This window comes from Littorina saxatilis, linkage group LG17 (genome assembly GCF_037325665.1).
Source record: "Littorina saxatilis isolate snail1 linkage group LG17, US_GU_Lsax_2.0, whole genome shotgun sequence".
In the NCBI taxonomy this organism is placed as follows: domain Eukaryota; kingdom Metazoa; phylum Mollusca; class Gastropoda; order Littorinimorpha; family Littorinidae; genus Littorina; species Littorina saxatilis.
Genome location: NC_090261.1, coordinates 8439574 through 8457879, shown reverse-complemented (window position 1 = coordinate 8457879; position 18306 = coordinate 8439574). Strand labels below are relative to the sequence as shown.

The 18306-nt window shown below is 41.3% G+C and overlaps 1 protein-coding gene across 7 annotated transcripts in view; it reads right to left on the bottom strand.

Annotated features, from left to right (window-relative positions):
* Positions 1 to 18306, bottom strand: part of LOC138952552 (ryanodine receptor-like) — a 203506-nt gene that overhangs the window by 3292 nt on the left and 181908 nt on the right. For all 7 annotated transcript variants that reach the window (XM_070324235.1, XM_070324240.1, XM_070324239.1 and 4 more), the window contains 8 exons: positions 17910 to 18083; positions 15775 to 15893; positions 15428 to 15488; positions 14060 to 14206; positions 12158 to 12289; positions 11761 to 11809; positions 10622 to 10729; positions 10269 to 10333 (listed from right to left, as the gene is read on the bottom strand). In XM_070324235.1, coding sequence (XP_070180336.1) covers positions 10269 to 10333; positions 10622 to 10729; positions 11761 to 11809; positions 12158 to 12289; positions 14060 to 14206; positions 15428 to 15488; positions 15775 to 15893; positions 17910 to 18083 — 855 coding nt within the window. The remainder of the gene's footprint in view (positions 1 to 10268; positions 10334 to 10621; positions 10730 to 11760; positions 11810 to 12157; positions 12290 to 14059; positions 14207 to 15427; positions 15489 to 15774; positions 15894 to 17909; positions 18084 to 18306) is intronic.

The window sequence follows — 18306 nt, the reverse complement described above, 5'->3', positions numbered from 1 at the left end:
TGTCAGAATGGTGACCCACATTTCAAAGATCACGTTATTTCTTTTGTTCTTGCTTCTTTTTGTGTGTGTAAACCATCAAACATTTTATGTCCGTCTTTGCTGCCAATATGTACACGAAAATGTTGTGAGGTTTGGGGATTAGTAGAGAAATACTCCCTCTCCTCTCTTAGTATCTCTCCCTCCTGTTGGAACTCAATTTTCACTCTCTCCACCACTATACCTCCTCCACTCTGCCCCCCAATGAGTCCCACTCCCTCCTCCACTCTGCCCCCCAATGAGTCCCACTCCCTCCTCCACTCTGCCCCCCAATGAGTCCCACTCCCTCCTCCACTCTGCCCCCCAATGAGTCCCACTCCCTCCTCCACTCTGCCCCCCACTGGGCAACCACTCCCTCCTCCTCAACCAATCTTTTTATTGTAGATTGATCCTGGGACCTCACCCTTGCCTGCCCAACAGTCTAAGGGTTTAACCTTTGCCGGATGCTGCTTTTGACTACACACTCCCGACGATGCGGGTTTGTCTGAACCCATACATTTGAAAGAGGGTTTTTACCGTTTATTCCTCTAACGACGATGCGGGTTTGTCTGAACCCATACATTTGAAAGAGGGTTTTTACCGTTTATTTCTCTAACGACGGGGTGGGTTCAGGGAAACCCACAGCGCTACTTCAGTGGTTGCATCGAGTTTCTCCCTTCACCGACCTCTTGCAGGGGAGGGAGAGGGGGAGGGAGAGGGGGAGGGAGAGGGGGAGGGAGAGACTGAGAGAGACTGAGAGACTAAGAAAGAAAGAGAGAGAGAGAGAGAGAGAGACTAAGAAAGAGAGAGAGAGAGACTAAGAAAGAGAGAGAGAGAGAGACTAAGAAAGAGAGAGAGAGAGAGACTAAGAAAGAGAGATAGAGAGTCTAAGAAAGAGAGTGAGAGACTAAGAAAGAGAGAGAGAGAGACTAAGAAAGAGAGAGAGGGAGACTAAGAAAGAGAGAGAGAGACTAAGAAAGAGAGAGAGAGAGAGACTAAGAAAGAGAGAGAGACTAAGAAAGAGAGAGAGACTAAGAAAGAGAGAGAGAGACTAAGAAAGAGAGAGAGAGAGAGACTAAGAAAGAGAGAGAGAGAGAGAGACTAAGAAAGAGAGAGAGACTAAGAAAGATAGAGAGAGAGAGACAAATAAAGAGAGAGAGAGAGACAAATAAAGAGAGAGAGAGAGACAAATAAAAAAAGAGAGAGAGACTAAGAAAGAGAGAGAGAGAGGGAGACTAAGAAAGAGAGAGACTAAGAAAGAGAGAGACTAAGAAAGAGAGAGAGAGACTAAGAAAGAGAGAGACTAAGAAAGAGAGAGAGAGACTAAGAAAGAGAGAGAGGGAGACTAAGAAAGAGAGAGAGACTAAGAAAGAGAGAGAGAGAGACTAAGAAAGAGAGAGAGACTAAGAAAGGGAGAGAGAGACTAAGAAAGAGAGAGAGAGAGACTAAGAAAGAGAAAGAGAGACTAAGAAAGAGAGAGAGACTAAGAGAGAGAGAGAGACTAAGAAAGAGAGAGACTAAGAGAGAGAGAGAGAGACTAAGAAAGAGAGAGAGAGAGACTAAGAAAGAGAGAGAGAGACTAAGAAAGAGAGAGAGACTAAGAAAGAGAGAGAGAGACTAAGAAAGAGAGAGAGAGAGACTAAGAAAGAGAGAGAGAGAGACTAAGAAAGAGAGAGAGAGAGACTAAGAAAGAGAGAGAGAGAGACTAAGAAAGAGAGAGACTAAGAAAGAGAGAGAGAGAGACTAAGAAAGAGCTAGAGAGAGAGAGAGAGACTAAGAAAGAGAGAGAGAGAGAGACTAAGAAAGGAGGTATTACACACCGCTACGCCCGAAGAGAAGTGAAAAATAAACTCCTGTTGTGCAGCGGGATAAAGTATTCCCTCATACCTCGGAGATATATCTTCACTCGCTCGCAGCGACGTCACGTGACATTTTAGATGGTGGAAGAAAATGCTGTCGCTTATCGGCACTGGGTGCAGTGCCTTTGTAGTGCACTTGCACTAGAACGGCACTGGGTCCAGTACCCGCTCCGGCGTCGAAGCATTTTCCACTACAAAGTGAACAAAATTTGACCTATTTCGTCGCCTATAGGGGACGGAAAGAATGTCATTTCAATGGTGTGATAACATTCTTTCCGTCACGTGACGTCGCTGCGAGCGACTGAAGGTATATCTCCGAGGTATGAGGGAATACTTTAACCCGCTGCACAACAGGAGTTTATTCTTAACTTAGCTTCGGTCGAACCGGTGTGCAATGGGTGAAGAAAGAGAGAGAGAGACTAAGAAAGAGAGAGAGAGACTAAGAAAGAGAGAGACTAAGAGAGAGAGAGAGAGACTAAGAGAGAGAGAGAGACTAAGAAAGAGAGAGACTAAGAAAGAGAGAGAGACTAAGAAAGAGAGAGAGACTAAGAAAGAGAGAGAGAGACTAAGAAAGAGAGAGAGAGACTAAGAGAGAGAGAGAGCGAGAGACTAAGAAAGAGAGCGAGAGACTAAGAAAGAGAGAGAGACTAAGAGAGAGACTAAGAAAGAGAGAGAGAGACTAAGAAAGAGAGAGAGAGAGAGACTAAGAAAGAGAGACAGAGAGAGAGACTAAGAGAGAGAGACAGAGAGAGAGAGACAGAGAGAGAGACAGACAGAGAGAGAGACAGACAGAGAGAGAGACAGACAGAGAGAGAGACAGAGACAGACAGAGAGATACGGACAGACAAACAGAGAGACAGACACTGTTCCGCCGCTTTGGTAATTATGGGTGTAGCAGAACCCGCGCCGTCGGCAGAGGGATAGTTACAATCACTACTACTCTTTAAAAGTATGGGTATGTGTGAACCCGCGCCATCGGTAGTGTTTATGTAAATTATCATAATCAATTAATTCTGATGTTTTGTCATGTACACACTAAAAATTTGCAGACAGAGAGCAAATTAGGTGTGTGAGAGATACTTAAAATTTCAAAACGATACCTTTAATGGTTCCAGAGTTACAATGATTTTAGTGTGTCTCTGGGTACAGGTGAACCCAGGAAGCACGGCAAAGGTTAAACTAATATATATGAGGCTTTGCCAAAAGGTGCTGGGGGGGTGCTTGGACATTTGTGACAAACTAAACCTTTTCAGTTGATTTTTTTTGGTGTTTTAAGTGATACATTAGTCTTTGATGAACACATTTGTGTAATAAAAGAATGGTTTGTGCATTTGGGAAATGTGTACGGTTTGATAATATGCCATAAAACGCCAATTTTGAGAAAAGCCACATGTGCAACAAAACTGACCACAGAAGCCATTAATATCATTTCATACAACTGGTAATGATTTATTTCTAGTAAACAGACCCTGCAGAAGCATTATCAGTCTTTAAAAGTACATTTGGAGCCAAATCTTGAATGCAGTGTCACGTAATGTCGCAAAACGCTCAAACATCATAAAAGTCAAAACTGATACTTTCTGCTAAGTAACCACAAGAAGTATAAACCCTAAAATAAAATATAACACTTCAACAGAAACACTGACACATGTTAAAAATATCCCTAAAAGTTGTTACAGTTTGCTCAAACTAGTTAAACATGTTGTTGTAGGTGTCACGTGTTACAAAAATATTGATGGACATGAAAATATTCATAATATTTGAAATAACAACCAGAATGTTATACATACACTAACTTTTCATTTACAATCTAAAGATTAGGTTATTTATGGAATATGAAAACAGAAACAATAGCAAAACATGTTAAAAGCAAGTCATAACAGCATTCTACGTGTCACATGTTACACTGTGTGAGTGGACATGAAATTATTCAAAATGTTATAAATGACAACTGTGATATTAAATAGACCTTTAGGATACATTCATATTTTGAAGATTAGGTAATTATGGAACATCAAAGCACCACAAAAAAAAGTAACATCATGTTCAAAACAGGTCAAATCTGCGTTCTACCTGTCACGTGTTACATGGAGTCAGTGGACATGAAATCAATGAAAATGTCAAAAATAACTACAATATTCAAACAGACATTTAGAATACAGTTTTAACCTAATGTCTATGTACATCTGGAACAAGGTTCTCAATCAAATCGAATTTTTTTAATTAGTTGTACGTAAAATCCTAGCAAAATCCAAATTTAAAAAAAAAAAACTTTGATTTTTTTTTATGTTGGGGAGGGGGGGGGGGTGGTGTTAAAACAATCTCATGAAAATATTCCTTCCCCCTGCTAACCCAAAAGCATTTTTTCAGCTTTGGCTACAATATTTACAAGGACATATATGTCTCCTCCTAAATCGTTGCACGGATATGAACGTATCGTCCTGAATCGTAACACGGATATTAACAAAAACAGAGGATCGAATTTTTCTTCAATCAAATTTGCCTCCAAAAGTAGCAAGCAGTTGTATATAGGTTACACAATATGCAAGATAATCAGAACTCGGAGTGTGTAAGCTATTTATCCCATTACTCCGACGTTTTCATTAAAAACACTTACTTTTTCCACTAAAACCTGCCCGTGCCTGTTTTCAGCTTGCCAAAAGCCTCCGCAGTCGAAATTCATGTCAATGAATTCATGCGCATAGCTAGTTCCCATTTGTCAGCATAATGGACGGCGTCATTCGACTTGTATGTAGACATTCAGTCATTCAAATTGCTTATAAAAAGGTCTGCTATCTGCTTTTACATTTTGAAAGTCATTTTAAAATATCCTTGTGTATCATGTATATGACATCGACTTTCGTTATACTCAATTCGGCATACCGGGTTTATATTTTTACCAGAATTGCGCACGATAATGGCAGCGCAACAAATTCAGTTCGGGCCGTGCTGGTTTGATCGTTGACCCAAGTCAGTTTGCATGCAGTGTTACTGTTTGTCAGTCGGGGATAGAAATGTTGGCTGTCATCGCGCTGTTATGTTTTGGTTTTCACACGTGGATCACTTACATATTCAGTCGGTCGGGTTTTGTGTGTGTGTGTGTGGTCGCCCTTCGTGGTCGGCTGGGCGTTAAGCAAACAAACAAACAAACTCTCTCTCTCTCTCTCATTCTCTCTCTCTCTCTTTCTCTCTCTCACTCTCCCTCTCTCTCACTCTCTCTCTTTCTTTCTTTCTTTCTTTTTTTCTTTCGTTGTTTCTTTCTTTCTTTCTTTCTTTCTTTCTTTCTTTCTTTCTCTCTCTCTTTCTTTCTCTCTCTCTCTCTCTCTCTTTCTCTCTCTCTCTTTCTCTCTCTCTTTCTCTCTTTCTCTCTCTCTCTCTTTCTCTCTCTTCTTTCTCTCTCTCTCTTTCTCTCTCTTTATCTCTCTCTCTCTCTCTCTCTCTCTCTCTCTCTCTCTCTCTCTCTCTCTCTCTCTCTCTCTCTCTCTCTCTCTCTCTCTCTATCTGTCTCTATCTCTATCTCTATCTCTCTGTCTCTGTCTCTCTCTCTCTCTTCAGGAACCGACAAGGAATAAGATGAAAGTGTTTTTAAATTGATTTCGAAAATTTAATTTTGATAATAATTTTTATATTTTTAATTTTCTGAGCTTGTTTTTAATCCAAATATAACATATTTATATGTTTTTGGAATCAGAAAATAATGGAGAATAAGATGAACGTAAATGTGTATCGTTTTATAAAAACTTTTTTTTTTTTTTACAATTTTCAGAGTTTTAATGACCAAAGTCATAAATTAATTTTTAAGCCACCACGCTGAAATGCAATACCGAAGTCCGGGCTTCGTCGAATATTACTTGACCAAAATTTCAACCAATTTGGTTGAAAAATGAGAGCGTGACAGTGCCGCCTCAACTTTCACGAAAAGCCGGATATGACGTCATCAAAGACATTTATAAGAAAAAATGAAGAAAAAAAGTCTGGGGATATCATACCCAGGAACTATCAAGTCAAATTTCATAAAGATCGGTCCAGTAGTTTAGTCTGAATCGCTCTACACACACACACACACACACACACACACACACACACACACACGCACACACCACGACCCTCGTCTCGATTCCCCCCTATACGTTAAAACATTTAGTCAAAACTTGACTAATTGTAAAAAGTAGTCCATCTGTAAACTCTGAATATGCAGATGACCTCCATAAATTATTCAATTGTACTCTGAAATCAAAGACAATGACCAATGACAGTTGAGATCGAAACTCGGTTGTGATGGGATATCCATAGGATATCCATAGGATATCCATATATGGTTGTGATGGAATATTCAGAATAATCACCTCCTCAGCTAACAGAGATAAAGAGGCAGGTCATGGGATAATATAAGCTAATTCAATTCGTCGGGAGAAGAATTATGGGCAAGTGTCAAACATTAGATCTACAAAGTGTCAAACGTTACGTATAGATCTACACCTTACCCTGAACAGACAGTACAATATTTTCTCAACTTTACGGCTCGTCGTCTCCATGATTTTAATCGAATCGGTGACCGGAAACGCCAAAGAAGCAAAGCTAGTGGTTTCCACGCTTTTGAAAAAAATACTCGCGAAACTTCTTTGTGAAAATTGCAAAAATAACAAAATGTGTCAAACGTTACTTTCGGACATTAAACTCCATCGATTCTTTTTAGCTGCTAGATACAATAACTTCGCAAATTCTGACTCAAATGCAACACACTGCTTTTATTTCCTCGAACACGAAACTATCGTTTTCATCCAAAATGGCGGCCATTCAAAGCACCAAGACCGGCGAAAATCGAATCTGTAAACAAGTTGGTCTGCGGACATGAGGCCTTCGAAAATAACCGGGTATTTACTGGGCGAGGTTTTCGGTAAATTCTGGTTCTAATTACGATTGTTGCACATTCTACTAAGAGTTGCATGCTTAGACTGTATGAAATACGCTGATTAAAACCGATAAAGTGATGCAGACCATGAAAAATCGAAAATTTCCCGAGGACACCAAAATGTCCAAAATTTTTCGGGGCCGTTTCTGGTGTATGTTTAAAACATTTTATTTTTTATTTAACATTCACAACAACAACAGGCTTCAAAACATTAAAAAAAGCATTCATCAAACTCCCTTTTTCAAAGCACAATACATGTAAACATGTTGGGGTAATCCAGTTAATTACACTTGCTTTCCAAAAATACATGGGTCCGAAATGGCACCTTTTGGCAAAGGCTCATATATATATGGTCTTCCCTGAAAAAAAATAAACAGAACCAACTTTTTTGATTGGTTGTTTGTAATTTGTTCGAAATAACCATTCTTTGATAGTGCGAGGTTCAGAAGAGAATTTTATTAGTGGTTTTTATTTATTTTTTCTTCCTTTTTATATTTAGTCAAGTTTTGACTAAATATTTTAACATCGAGGGGGAATCGAAACGAGGGTCGTGGTGTATGTGCGTATGTGTGTGCGTGCGTGCGTGCGTGCGTGCGTGTGTGTGTGTGTGTGTGTAGAGCGATTCAGACTAAACTACTGGACCGATCTTTATGAAATTTGACATGAGAGTTCCTGGGTATGAAATCCCCGAACGTTTTTTTCATTTTTTTGATAAATGTCTCTGATGACGTCATATCCGGCTTTTCGTGAAAGTTGAGGCGGCACTGTCACGCCCTCATTTTTCAACCAAATTGGTTGAAATTTTGGTCAAGTACTCTTCAACGAAGCCCGGGGTTCGGTATTGCATTTCAGCTTGGTGGCTTAAAAATTAATTAATGACTTTGGTCATTAAAAATCTGAAAATTGTAAAAAAAAATAAAAATTTATAAAACGATCCAAATTTACGTTTATCTTATTCTCCATCATTTGCTGATTCCAAAAACATATAAATATGTTATATTCGGATTAAAAACAAGCTCTGAAAATTAAATATATAAAAATTATTATCAAATTTTTTTTTTCGAAATCAATTTAAAAACACTTTCATCTTATTCCTTGTCGGTTCCTGATTCCAAAAATATATAGATATGATATGTTTGGATTAAAAACACGCTCAGAAAGTTAAAACAAAGAGAGGTACAGAAAAGCGTGCTATCCTTCTCAGCGCAACGAATACCCCGCTCTTCTTGTCAATTCCACGTGTTCTGTGAGTTCGACAGCTACTTGACTAAATATTGTATTTTCGCCTTACGCGACTTGTTGTTACCTTGCCATTATCCTAAATGAAAATCACGAAAATCACACAATACATGTATCACATATATATATTTGTACAAATAGTAGTGTGTGTGTACATACATCTGTGTGTTTGTCTGTGTCAGTTGGTAAATCATCCTTCTCATGTTAATAAATATTTTACCTCTGTGTGCTTTATTCACTTTTTCGTTTCTAATACATACACCTGGAAAAGTATGTGATATTGTTGTACAGCAGTCCCTGCAATGTACGGCCCCCGGCGTGAGCGGACACCTGACATGTACGGACACATTTGCTCGGCACGGAGTGTTTTCCTTCTATATTTGCCCCCCCTTAAATGGACACCTGCAAAACGTGGACGCGGACACTCATTTTCGGTCCCAACAGCAGGTCATACCTCCAATGTACGGACAGACCATGGTCAAATTTTCACCACAACAAAATCGATAACAGAGCAGTCCGGCTCTTGATACAAAGATCACAGCCGCAATGGCGTGATGACAGTCACTGATAACTTGAGTACACGTGTACCCATTAGGATGGGGGGTAGTTTTGGTCAGGAATGGAGTACATGCGAAGATGCCAACATGAAACTACACTGTGCTCTTTATTCTTGTCTGTTGGACGTAAACAACAGAAACCACAGTCGATGAAGGTCCTGAGCGAAAGAGAGTGAAAAACCGGCCACAGTTCTCAGCATCGTGTGTCTGTGTGTAACCTCTTTCATTGACAAGATACTCTTGTTTCCCCTCAGCCTTGACCAGTGAGTCGGTTGCCTAATCTGTGAACCCTTCAGTTGTCTTGCTTTGTCAAAAGTTACGACACAGTCAACTGGTTTTGCTCTGAGTGAACAGTGCAGCTGGCCTCTCTGGCCACAGCCCCAAACAGTACATGGCTGGAGGGAGTGAGAGAGAGGGAGGGGGGAGGGGTGGAGGGGTAGCTGGCTAAACTCTGTGGGGTGTCCGGTGTCACTGCATGTCAGCACTGAGCAGGAAGAGCATTGGAGAGAAATAGAGAGGTGTACTCTTCCACACAATTTCCAAGCATCAGTTGTCACGGCTTGGGGTAGGCATTAGTGAGGGAGAGTGGGAGCTGTGTTATGTCCAGTGTATTTCCGACTGAAGAGTGAAAAGTCACTACCATGCCACATGATCGGCATGCAGTCAATAAAGCCAGACAAGATGAAAATAAATTACATGATTATGACATGCAGCTCTATCTGCTGCTATTTATTCAAACTGGGTTTCAAGCTTATTCTTGCAAAGCATCTGCACACGCTCCTCTGTGCTGTGTTTGTGTGGCTGCTTTCGTATGTCAGTGCATGGTGAGTATGTTCACTGCCTTGTCCCTTGAGGATTTATTTTATCTCTTCTTTTCAACACTTTTCATACAAATCATTTTTACAGAACGTTTAAAGAAGTATTAGGAGTTTATTGTTTAGTAGCTCTACAAGAAGTGATTAGCATAGACTCAATCCTGTTGTTTGTGTGTCTCCGCTGTGTGAGTGTATGGGGGAGGGGGTGGTGTGGTCACCCCTCCCGTGACCGGACACCTGCAATGTACGGACAGTTTTGCTATGGCCCAAGGGTGTCCGTTCATGAGAGGGACTGCTGTACTTGTTGTATATGTGCGTGTCTGTGTGTAGAAAGCTTTGCTCTTTGTGTGTGGGTGTGTCTGTCTGCATGGATAGTGTTGCATTGTGAGTGTGTGTGCGTTACATATTGTGTGTGCGCGTTACATGGAGTGTGTGTGCATGTTACATGTTGTGTGTGTGTGTGTGTGCATGTTACATGTTGTGTGTGTGTGCGTTACATGGAGTGTGTGTGTGCGTTACATGGAGTGTGTGTGTGCGTTACATGGTCATGGAGTGTGTGTGAGTTACATGGAGTGTGTGCGTTACATGGAGTGTGTGTGTGTTACATGTTGTGTGTGTGTGCGTTACATAGAGTGTGTGTGCGTTACATGGTGTGTGTGTTACATGGTGTGTGCGTTACATGGTGTGTGGTTATTTTCACATCTGTCTGTCTGTCTCTCTGTCTGGACAAAGTGTTGCATCAATGTACTGAGCTCTGACTAAGTGTCACATTTATGAAGTGTCATTCCAAGAAATGAGGGCACCGACAAAGTGAATGTGTGAGAGCTCCCATCCAACAAGCAAACACTGAAGAAGAGTGCACTGTACTTACCTCCATGTCCTCCTTCACCTGCTCCAGCTGGTCTCTCAGCTCACCAAAGGCGTCAATGATCAGACCTGAAACACAGGTAACGCATTAAACACACAGGTAAGACATATCTCTCAGCTCACCAAAGGCGTCAACGATCAGACCTAAAAACACAGGTAACGCATTAAACACACAGGTAAGACATAATAATGTCTCGCAGCTCACCAAACAAAAATTGGACAACCCGGAGTTACTTCCCTTGCCCTTGTCCTTACCACCGGGCTCTTTCCCCAGGTTACAGTGTTATAAACCAACATATTACACAGCTACGGAGGAGAGAGCTTCAAGCACAGGCAGCGTGACAACTCTTCACTCACCCTGGATGATGGCAAGGAGAATGACGATGACGAAAAAGAAGAAGGTGATGTCGAACAGGATTCTGTAAGTTTCGTAAGAATCACCGTCTGCGGGCTCGATCTCATCACCTGTGAACAGAGGACTGTATTAGGCATTGACAAACACACACACACACAAATATAAGAACAGAAAGCTCTTGTGTCAAAGATCTGTTGTATTTGTACAATTTAACAGTCTAGACAAAATTATGAAAGTATAGCTAATAAATTCAATGCTTACATGCTAATAATAGAGACACATAATGATTCTAGTACTGTGTCACACATACCCCCTCCCGTAAACTTCATCTTACAAGTGAAAATGTGAATAACAAGAATTAGAGAAAGAAGAAACAAGAAGGGCAAAGCCCATACGACTCGCATGCTTTACACATTTTTCCTACCAAAATACATGTGACCTTGACCCAAGGTCAAGGTCATCCAAGGTCATGCAACACAAAGCTGTTAATTCAAGACATAGGAAGTACAATGGTGCTTATTGGCTCTTTCTACCATGAGATATGGTCACTTTTAGTGGTTCACTACCTTATTTTGGTCACATTTCATAAGGGTCAAAGTGACCTTGACCTTGATCATATGTGACCAAATGTGTCTCATGATGAAAGCATAACATGTGCCCCACATAATTTTTAAGTTTGAAACAGTTATCTTCCATAGTTCAGGGTCAAGGTCACTTCAAAATATGTATACAATCCAACTTTGAAGAGCTCCTGTGACCTTGACCTTGAAGCAAGGTAACCCAAACTGGTATCAAAAGATGGGGCTTACTTTGCCCTATATATCATATATAGGTGAGGTATTGAATCTCAAAAACTTCAGAGAAAATGTGAACAATAGCTGTTTTTTAGGCAACATTTATGGCCCCTGCGACCTTGACCTTGAAGCAAGGTCAAGATGCTATGTATGTTTTTTGGGGCCTTGTCATCATACACCATCTTGCCAAATTTGGTACTGATAGACTGAATAGTGTCCAAGAAATATCTAACGTTAAAGTTTTCCGGACGTCCGGACGGACGGACGGACGGACGACTCGGGTGAGTACATAGACTCACTTTTGCTTCGCATGTGAGTCAAAAATAGCCAAGAAGAGTGAAACTGACCTATGCCACCACCAGCTCGAACTCCTGTGTGCAGATGATAGATGAAACACTGCAAAACAAAACAGCTTATGTTAGTTGGCATTGATCGCATCAACGAACATATACATGTGCAAGCAACATTCCATCTGAAGCAACTTCACTGAAAATGTATAAATTAAAAAGACTGCAGGTGAAGGAAATCAAAGGGTAGAACATTTCCAGGCATTCAAGATTTTGATGAAAGAGTTACAGGACTCGTTTGACTTCCAAGCAGATTGAATTCTGACAGACTGCTCTTGGTCAATCATTTTTTTTCTGGTTTGTTGCTGATAAGCCTCTGTTCACCAATCAATCCAGAGGGGCAATGTAACAATAAACACATGCAAATATTTCATATTTCACTGGAAGTAAGACTCACAGTAGCCATGGTGTGACACTTGTAGTCGACCTGTCCATCTTCCTCCTTGATGTAAAACTTGCGGAAGAAGTTGAAGGCGATGACAGTGTAGACATACACCACCACACACGTCAGCATCACCGTCAGGACCAACTGTAACCAACATGTAACACACAGAGATAAAAGACGGAAGAAGTAGAAGGCGATGACAGTGTAGACATACACCACCACACACATCAGCACCAACTGTAACCAACATGTAACACACAGAGATAAAAGACGGAAGAAGTCGAAGGCGATGACAGTGTAGACGTACACCACCAACTGTAACCAACATGTAACACTCAGATAAAAGACAGAAGAAGTTGAAGGCGATGACAGAGTAGACATACACCACCACACACATCAGCACCAACTGTAACCAACATGCACATCAAGTCATTTGTTTCTGTCAATGCCTCTTATTCAGGTGATAGACGGAACCAGTCTCATGACTATCAATTCTTCAAGTTATAAATGAAGTTTAAATCTAAATCAAACAATTCTTTTTCATGCAAAAGTTAGATGCGCTTAGAGCCAAATATTATTTTGTTTTTTGTAAGGGATAGGCGCAATATAAATACACTTTATTATTATTATTATAGATATATAGTTGAAGAAACTTCTGAACCCTGCATCAGTCTTCAATAATTAAATCTTGTGTGCAGCAACTTGTAATTTTGAACAGGAACTTCATGAGAGTGAAATTCTCTCCTTCCCAACCTTATCTCCCTCGATCTCTCCTTCCAGCCCTCTCTCTCTCCAATTCCCATCTTCTCTCTCTCCTTCAGTCTCTCCCTCTGTCATCTCTCTCCAATTCCCATCTTCTCTCTCCTTCAGTCTCTCCCTCTGTCATCTCTCTCCAATTCCCATCTTCTCTCTCTCCTTCAGTCTCTTCCTCTGTCATCTCTCTCCTTCCAGCCCTCTCTCTCTCCAATTCCCATCTTCTCTCTCTCCTTCCAGCCCTCTCTCTCTCCAATTCCCATCTTCTCTCTCTCCTTCAGTCTCTCCCTCTGTCATCTCTCTCCAATTCCCATCTTCTCTCTCTCTCCTTCAGTCTCTCCCTCTGTCATCTCTCTCCAATTCCCATCTTCTCTCTCTCCTTCAGTCTCTCCCTCTGTCATCTCTCTCCAATTCCCATCTTCTCTCTCTCCTTCAGTCTCTCCCTCTGTCATCTCTCTCCAATTCCCATCTTCTCTCTCTCCTTCAGTCTCTTCCTCTGTCATCTCTCTCCTTCCAGCCCTCTCTCTCTCCAATTCCCATCTTCTCTCTCTCCTTCCAGCCCTCTCTCTCCAATTCCCATCTTCTCTCTCTCCTTCCAGCCCTCTCTCTCTCCAATTCCCATCTTCTCTCTCTCCTTCAGTCTCTGGACCCTCTGTCATCTCTCTCCAATTCCCATCTTCTCTCTCTCCTTCAGTCTCTCCCTCTGTCATCTCTCTCCAATTCCCATCTTCTCTCTCTCCTTCAGTCTCTCCCTCTGTCATCTCTCTCCAATTCCCATCTTCTCTATCTCCTTCAGTCTCTCCCTCTGTCATCTCTCTCCAATTCCCATCTTCTCTCTCTCCTTCAGTCTCTCCCTCTGTCTCCCCCCTTCCCCTTCTCACCTTGTTTAATCTCTATCTGTCTCTCTCTCCCCTTCTTCTTTTGTGAATATTATATGTTTAGTATTTGTTTAAGGACTGGTTGATAGACAAAGCAATGTGCCTTAAACATTTATCCTTGTAAAATAAAGTTTGTTTGTTTGTTTGTTTGCTCTTTTTAAGTGACACAGCGCTGGGCCTTGGACCAACCCTCTCTCCCTTTCCCACACTATTTAAGTGACACATCACTGGGCGTTCTACCAAATCTCTCAAGAAGAAAGCCAATGAACACAACTAGACGGACCTGTTTGCCGTTGTGTGTGACGGACTGCAGGATGGTGCGCAGCGTCTTGACGCCGATAGCCACGTCCAGCAAGTGAGCAGCGAAGAAAAAGAAGTTGAAGTTTCCCAGCGCCGAGAACAGGAAGTACCACAGGATGTACAGGAAAGACTGCAGAGAAAATAGAGTTTGTGTGATGTCAGGTTCATCAGACACGAGCGTGTGTGTGTGTGTGTGTGTGAGTGAGAGTTTTTGTGTGGGTATTGTGTGAGCTTGCGAGTGTGTGTGGGTGTATATGCCTGACTGTCTGTACATCTGTTTGTGTGTGTATGTGTGCATACATCAATACATGTGTATGTGTGTGAATGTACATGTGTTGTTGCATTCAAAATGTGTCTGGTTGACCTGGACATGACATGTATTAGCAAACACAGAAGAAGACAAGTCGGGTATGGCGAAATTACTACATTTAGTCAAGCTGTCGAATTCAGTCACGGGATGAAACTGAACGCACTGTATTTTTTCACCAAGACAGTACAGCTTCGTCAATCCCCGCGTGAAGGAAATCGCTCACCTTCCACGTGCAAAACGTAGTGATATTGACACGCCAGATAAGCGCGGTAGCGTATTGTGCTAAGCAGGAAAGCGCGCTTTTCTGTATTCTTGTTAACTTTCTGAGCTTGTTTTGAATACAACCTATCATATCTATATGTTTTTGGAATCAGGAAATGATCACGAATAAGATGACATCATTTTTGGATCGATTTCTTACATTTTAATCGTAAGACTAATTATTCTATTTTCGTTAATTGTGATCACATTTTAAGAGTAAACATGACATGTATATATTTTTAGATTCAGAATGTGATGAAGAATACGATGCAATCAATTTTAAATCTGTTTGCGAAAAATCGATTTTAATGACAACTTTAATGAGCAAACTCATTAATTAAATTTTAAGCCTCCAAGCTGAAATGCAATACCAAAGTCCGGGCTTCGTCGAAGATTACTTGACCAAAATGTCAACCAATTTGGTTGAAAAATGAGAGCGTGACAGTGCCGCCTCAACTTTCACGAAAAGCCGGATATGACGTCATCAAAGACATTTATAAAAAAAAATGAAAAAAACGTCTGGGGATATCATACCCAGGAACTCTCATGTAAAATTTCATAAAGATCGGTCCAGTAGTTTACTCTGAATCGCTCTACACACACACACACACACATACACCACGACCCTCGTCTCGATTCCCCCCTCTACGTTAAAACATTTAGTCAAAACACACACAAAGTGATTATCAACAATAAAACGTTGGACTCTCTTCAGTTGAGTGGTCTAGTGTGCCCTACCACTTTGCCCACATCTAAAAAAAAGATTTGCATTTGACTCACGTTGTCAGTGAAGATCACGCCCCATTTCCACACCTGGTACTGATAATCCGCGTTGGCCAGGCTGAAACAGTCACCACATCACAGTTTGTAATCTCACATCATACATTATAGTTAGATTATAAACACTCATGGTAAAGATCTTTGCAAAAGTATCCAAACAACCACTACTTATTGTCATTATTTCTAGTGACTGAGAACAATTGCCACTGCAATGGGTAACTCTCACCAACTTCTGTCTTATGTTCTGAGCACTTCTTTCTGTGGTTACTAGATTCCAGTGGAAAATCATGTCTCCACACACACACACACGTACACGACAAGAAGAAGAAAAAGCTAGCATGACTCACGAAGCTGGTATGAACCGAGATCCCGTGGACTCCCCTTCATTCTTACTGGTGGACTTGTCCATTCCCAGTAAGGAGGTGATGGCTTCAAAGTCATACTGCTCTGCATAACGTGTGCGAACCTTAGGACACATTTCAATTTAGCATCTATGAAAGTGCTGTGTCACTTTTTTCATCAGCTACATATTGAATCTTAGCTCTTAACAGTACTTTTTTCTCCATTTGATTCTGTTAACCCTTACACTGGTGCAATTCTGTAACACATGTTACATAGCCACTGGTGAATTAACAGAGAGAAAAATAAAGAACAAGAAGGGCAAAGCCCATACGACTCACATGCTTGACCTTTACATGACCTTGACCTTCAGCTAAACCTAGCAATGACATCATACACTAAGAACTGCTTTACACATTTTTCCTACCAAAATACATGTGACCTTGACCCAAGGTCAAGGTCATCCAAGGTCATGCAACACAAAGCTGTTAAGTCAAGACATAGGAAGTACAATGGTGCTTATTGGCTCTTTCTACCATGAGATATGGTCACTTTTAGTGGTTCACTACCTTATTTTGGTCACATTTCATAAGGGTCAAAGTGACCTTGACCTTGATCATATGTGACCAAATGTGTCTCATGATGAAAGCATAACATGTGCCCCACATAATTTTTAAGTTTGAAACAGTTATCTTCCATAGTTCAGGGTCAAGGTCACTTCAAAATATGTATACAATCCAACTTTGAAGAGCTCCTGTGACCTTGACCTTGAAGCAAGGTAAACCAAACTGGTATCAAAAGATGGAGCTTACTTTGCCCTATATATCATATATAGGTGAGGTATTAAATCTCAAAAACTTCAGAGAAAATGGGAAAAATGTGAAAAATAGCTGTTTTTTAGACAACATTTATGGCCCCTGCGACCTTGACCTTGAAGCAAGGTCAAGATGCTATGTATGTTTTTTGGGGCCTTGTCATCATACACCATCTTGCCAAATTTGGTACTGATAGACTGAATAGTGTCCAAGAAATATCCAACGTTAAAGTTTTCCGGACGGACGGACGGACGGACGGACGACTCGGGTGAGTACATAGACTCACTTTTGCTTCGCATGTGAGTCAAAAACGGTCATATAGGTTTTCGCATCCATGGGAGGTAATCGGAACCGAACAAACAGACTGAGCCAGTGTCGCGACAATTAGGTGACAGTATACGTAAAGTAGCGCGACATATGTCGCGACAACCAGCCTAAGGGTTAACACAGTTCATGCAGGCACCTTGTTTATGAAGAAGACATGAGTTCCCATGTCCTACCATAGCAGAGTTTTCTCTTTATGATGACCATGAGTGTGTGCCTTCTTGTGCTGCATATGCACAGAGGAAGGGATCAGCAGTCTCAAGTCACGTGACTGCTGAGAACTAAAGGGAAATTATTTCGATCATTTCTGATGATTACTATTGATGGTTTTTGGCTCACGTAAGTGTAGCCTATGCGATGATAAACTTTGTCTGTCTGTGCGTGCGTGCGTGCGTGCGTGCGTGCGTGCGTGCGTGCGTGCGTGCGTGCGTGTGTGTGTGATAGAAACTTTAACATTTCCGAGTCTATGGATAAAGCTCGCATAAAGATTACGTCTCGGTCAAAAGTGTTTGACGTGTGTGATAGAAACTATTTGAAGACGTCACATTATGACGTAAGAGGGTTAGACGTCACGCAAAGGAGAAAGGAGTTACTGAAAGTCTCGGTCATTGTTATTGTGAGCGGGCCGAGACTACTTGGCAGATCGAGGGTCTCGCTTTCTTGCACAGTTTCACCTATGCTTACTGTGTGTGTGTGTGTGTGTGTGTGTGTGTGTGTGTGTGTGTGTGTGTGTGTGTGTGTGTGTGTGTGTGTGTGTGTGTGTGTGTGTGTGTGTGTGTGTGTGTGTGTGTGTGTGTGTGTGTGTGTGTGTGTGTGTGTGTGTGTGTGTGTGTGTGTGTGTGTGCATGTGTGACGGAGTGATTGAGTTTGTGTTACTGTTTGTCGATTTCTTACGTGAGCCTTGAAGGCTTCGCCTCTTTTTATGTATGAACGCGATTAATACAGAATGATTACACTGCAAACTGGTTCTCACAACCTAGCAAATCCATCATAAACTAGCACACCTTTTTCTTGACGAACTTGTCCCAGTAGTTTTCTGGGAAGGAGACAGTTGAGAGCACCAGTTTGTCCCAGTGCGCGCGGATGTCATCGTCGCTGGGCTGTTCCACGATGTAGAGACCCTCAAACTCCAGCTGTCTTGCTATCTCCTTCTCTCGCTTGAAGATCACCAGAGGAACCTGGACAAAGAACAAACATAGAGAATGTACATCAGTTTTGCTCTGACCTTGCACAAAGAACAAAGATAAAGAAAATACATCATACATTTGTATATTATAAAATACTATCTTTTTAATAAATTCTTTCAGGTACAAATGGGAAACAGACATGTTTTATCAAATATCAGTGTTTTTACATTTAGGCAAGTTTTGACTACCGTACTTTCCGGGTCATAAGGCGCGA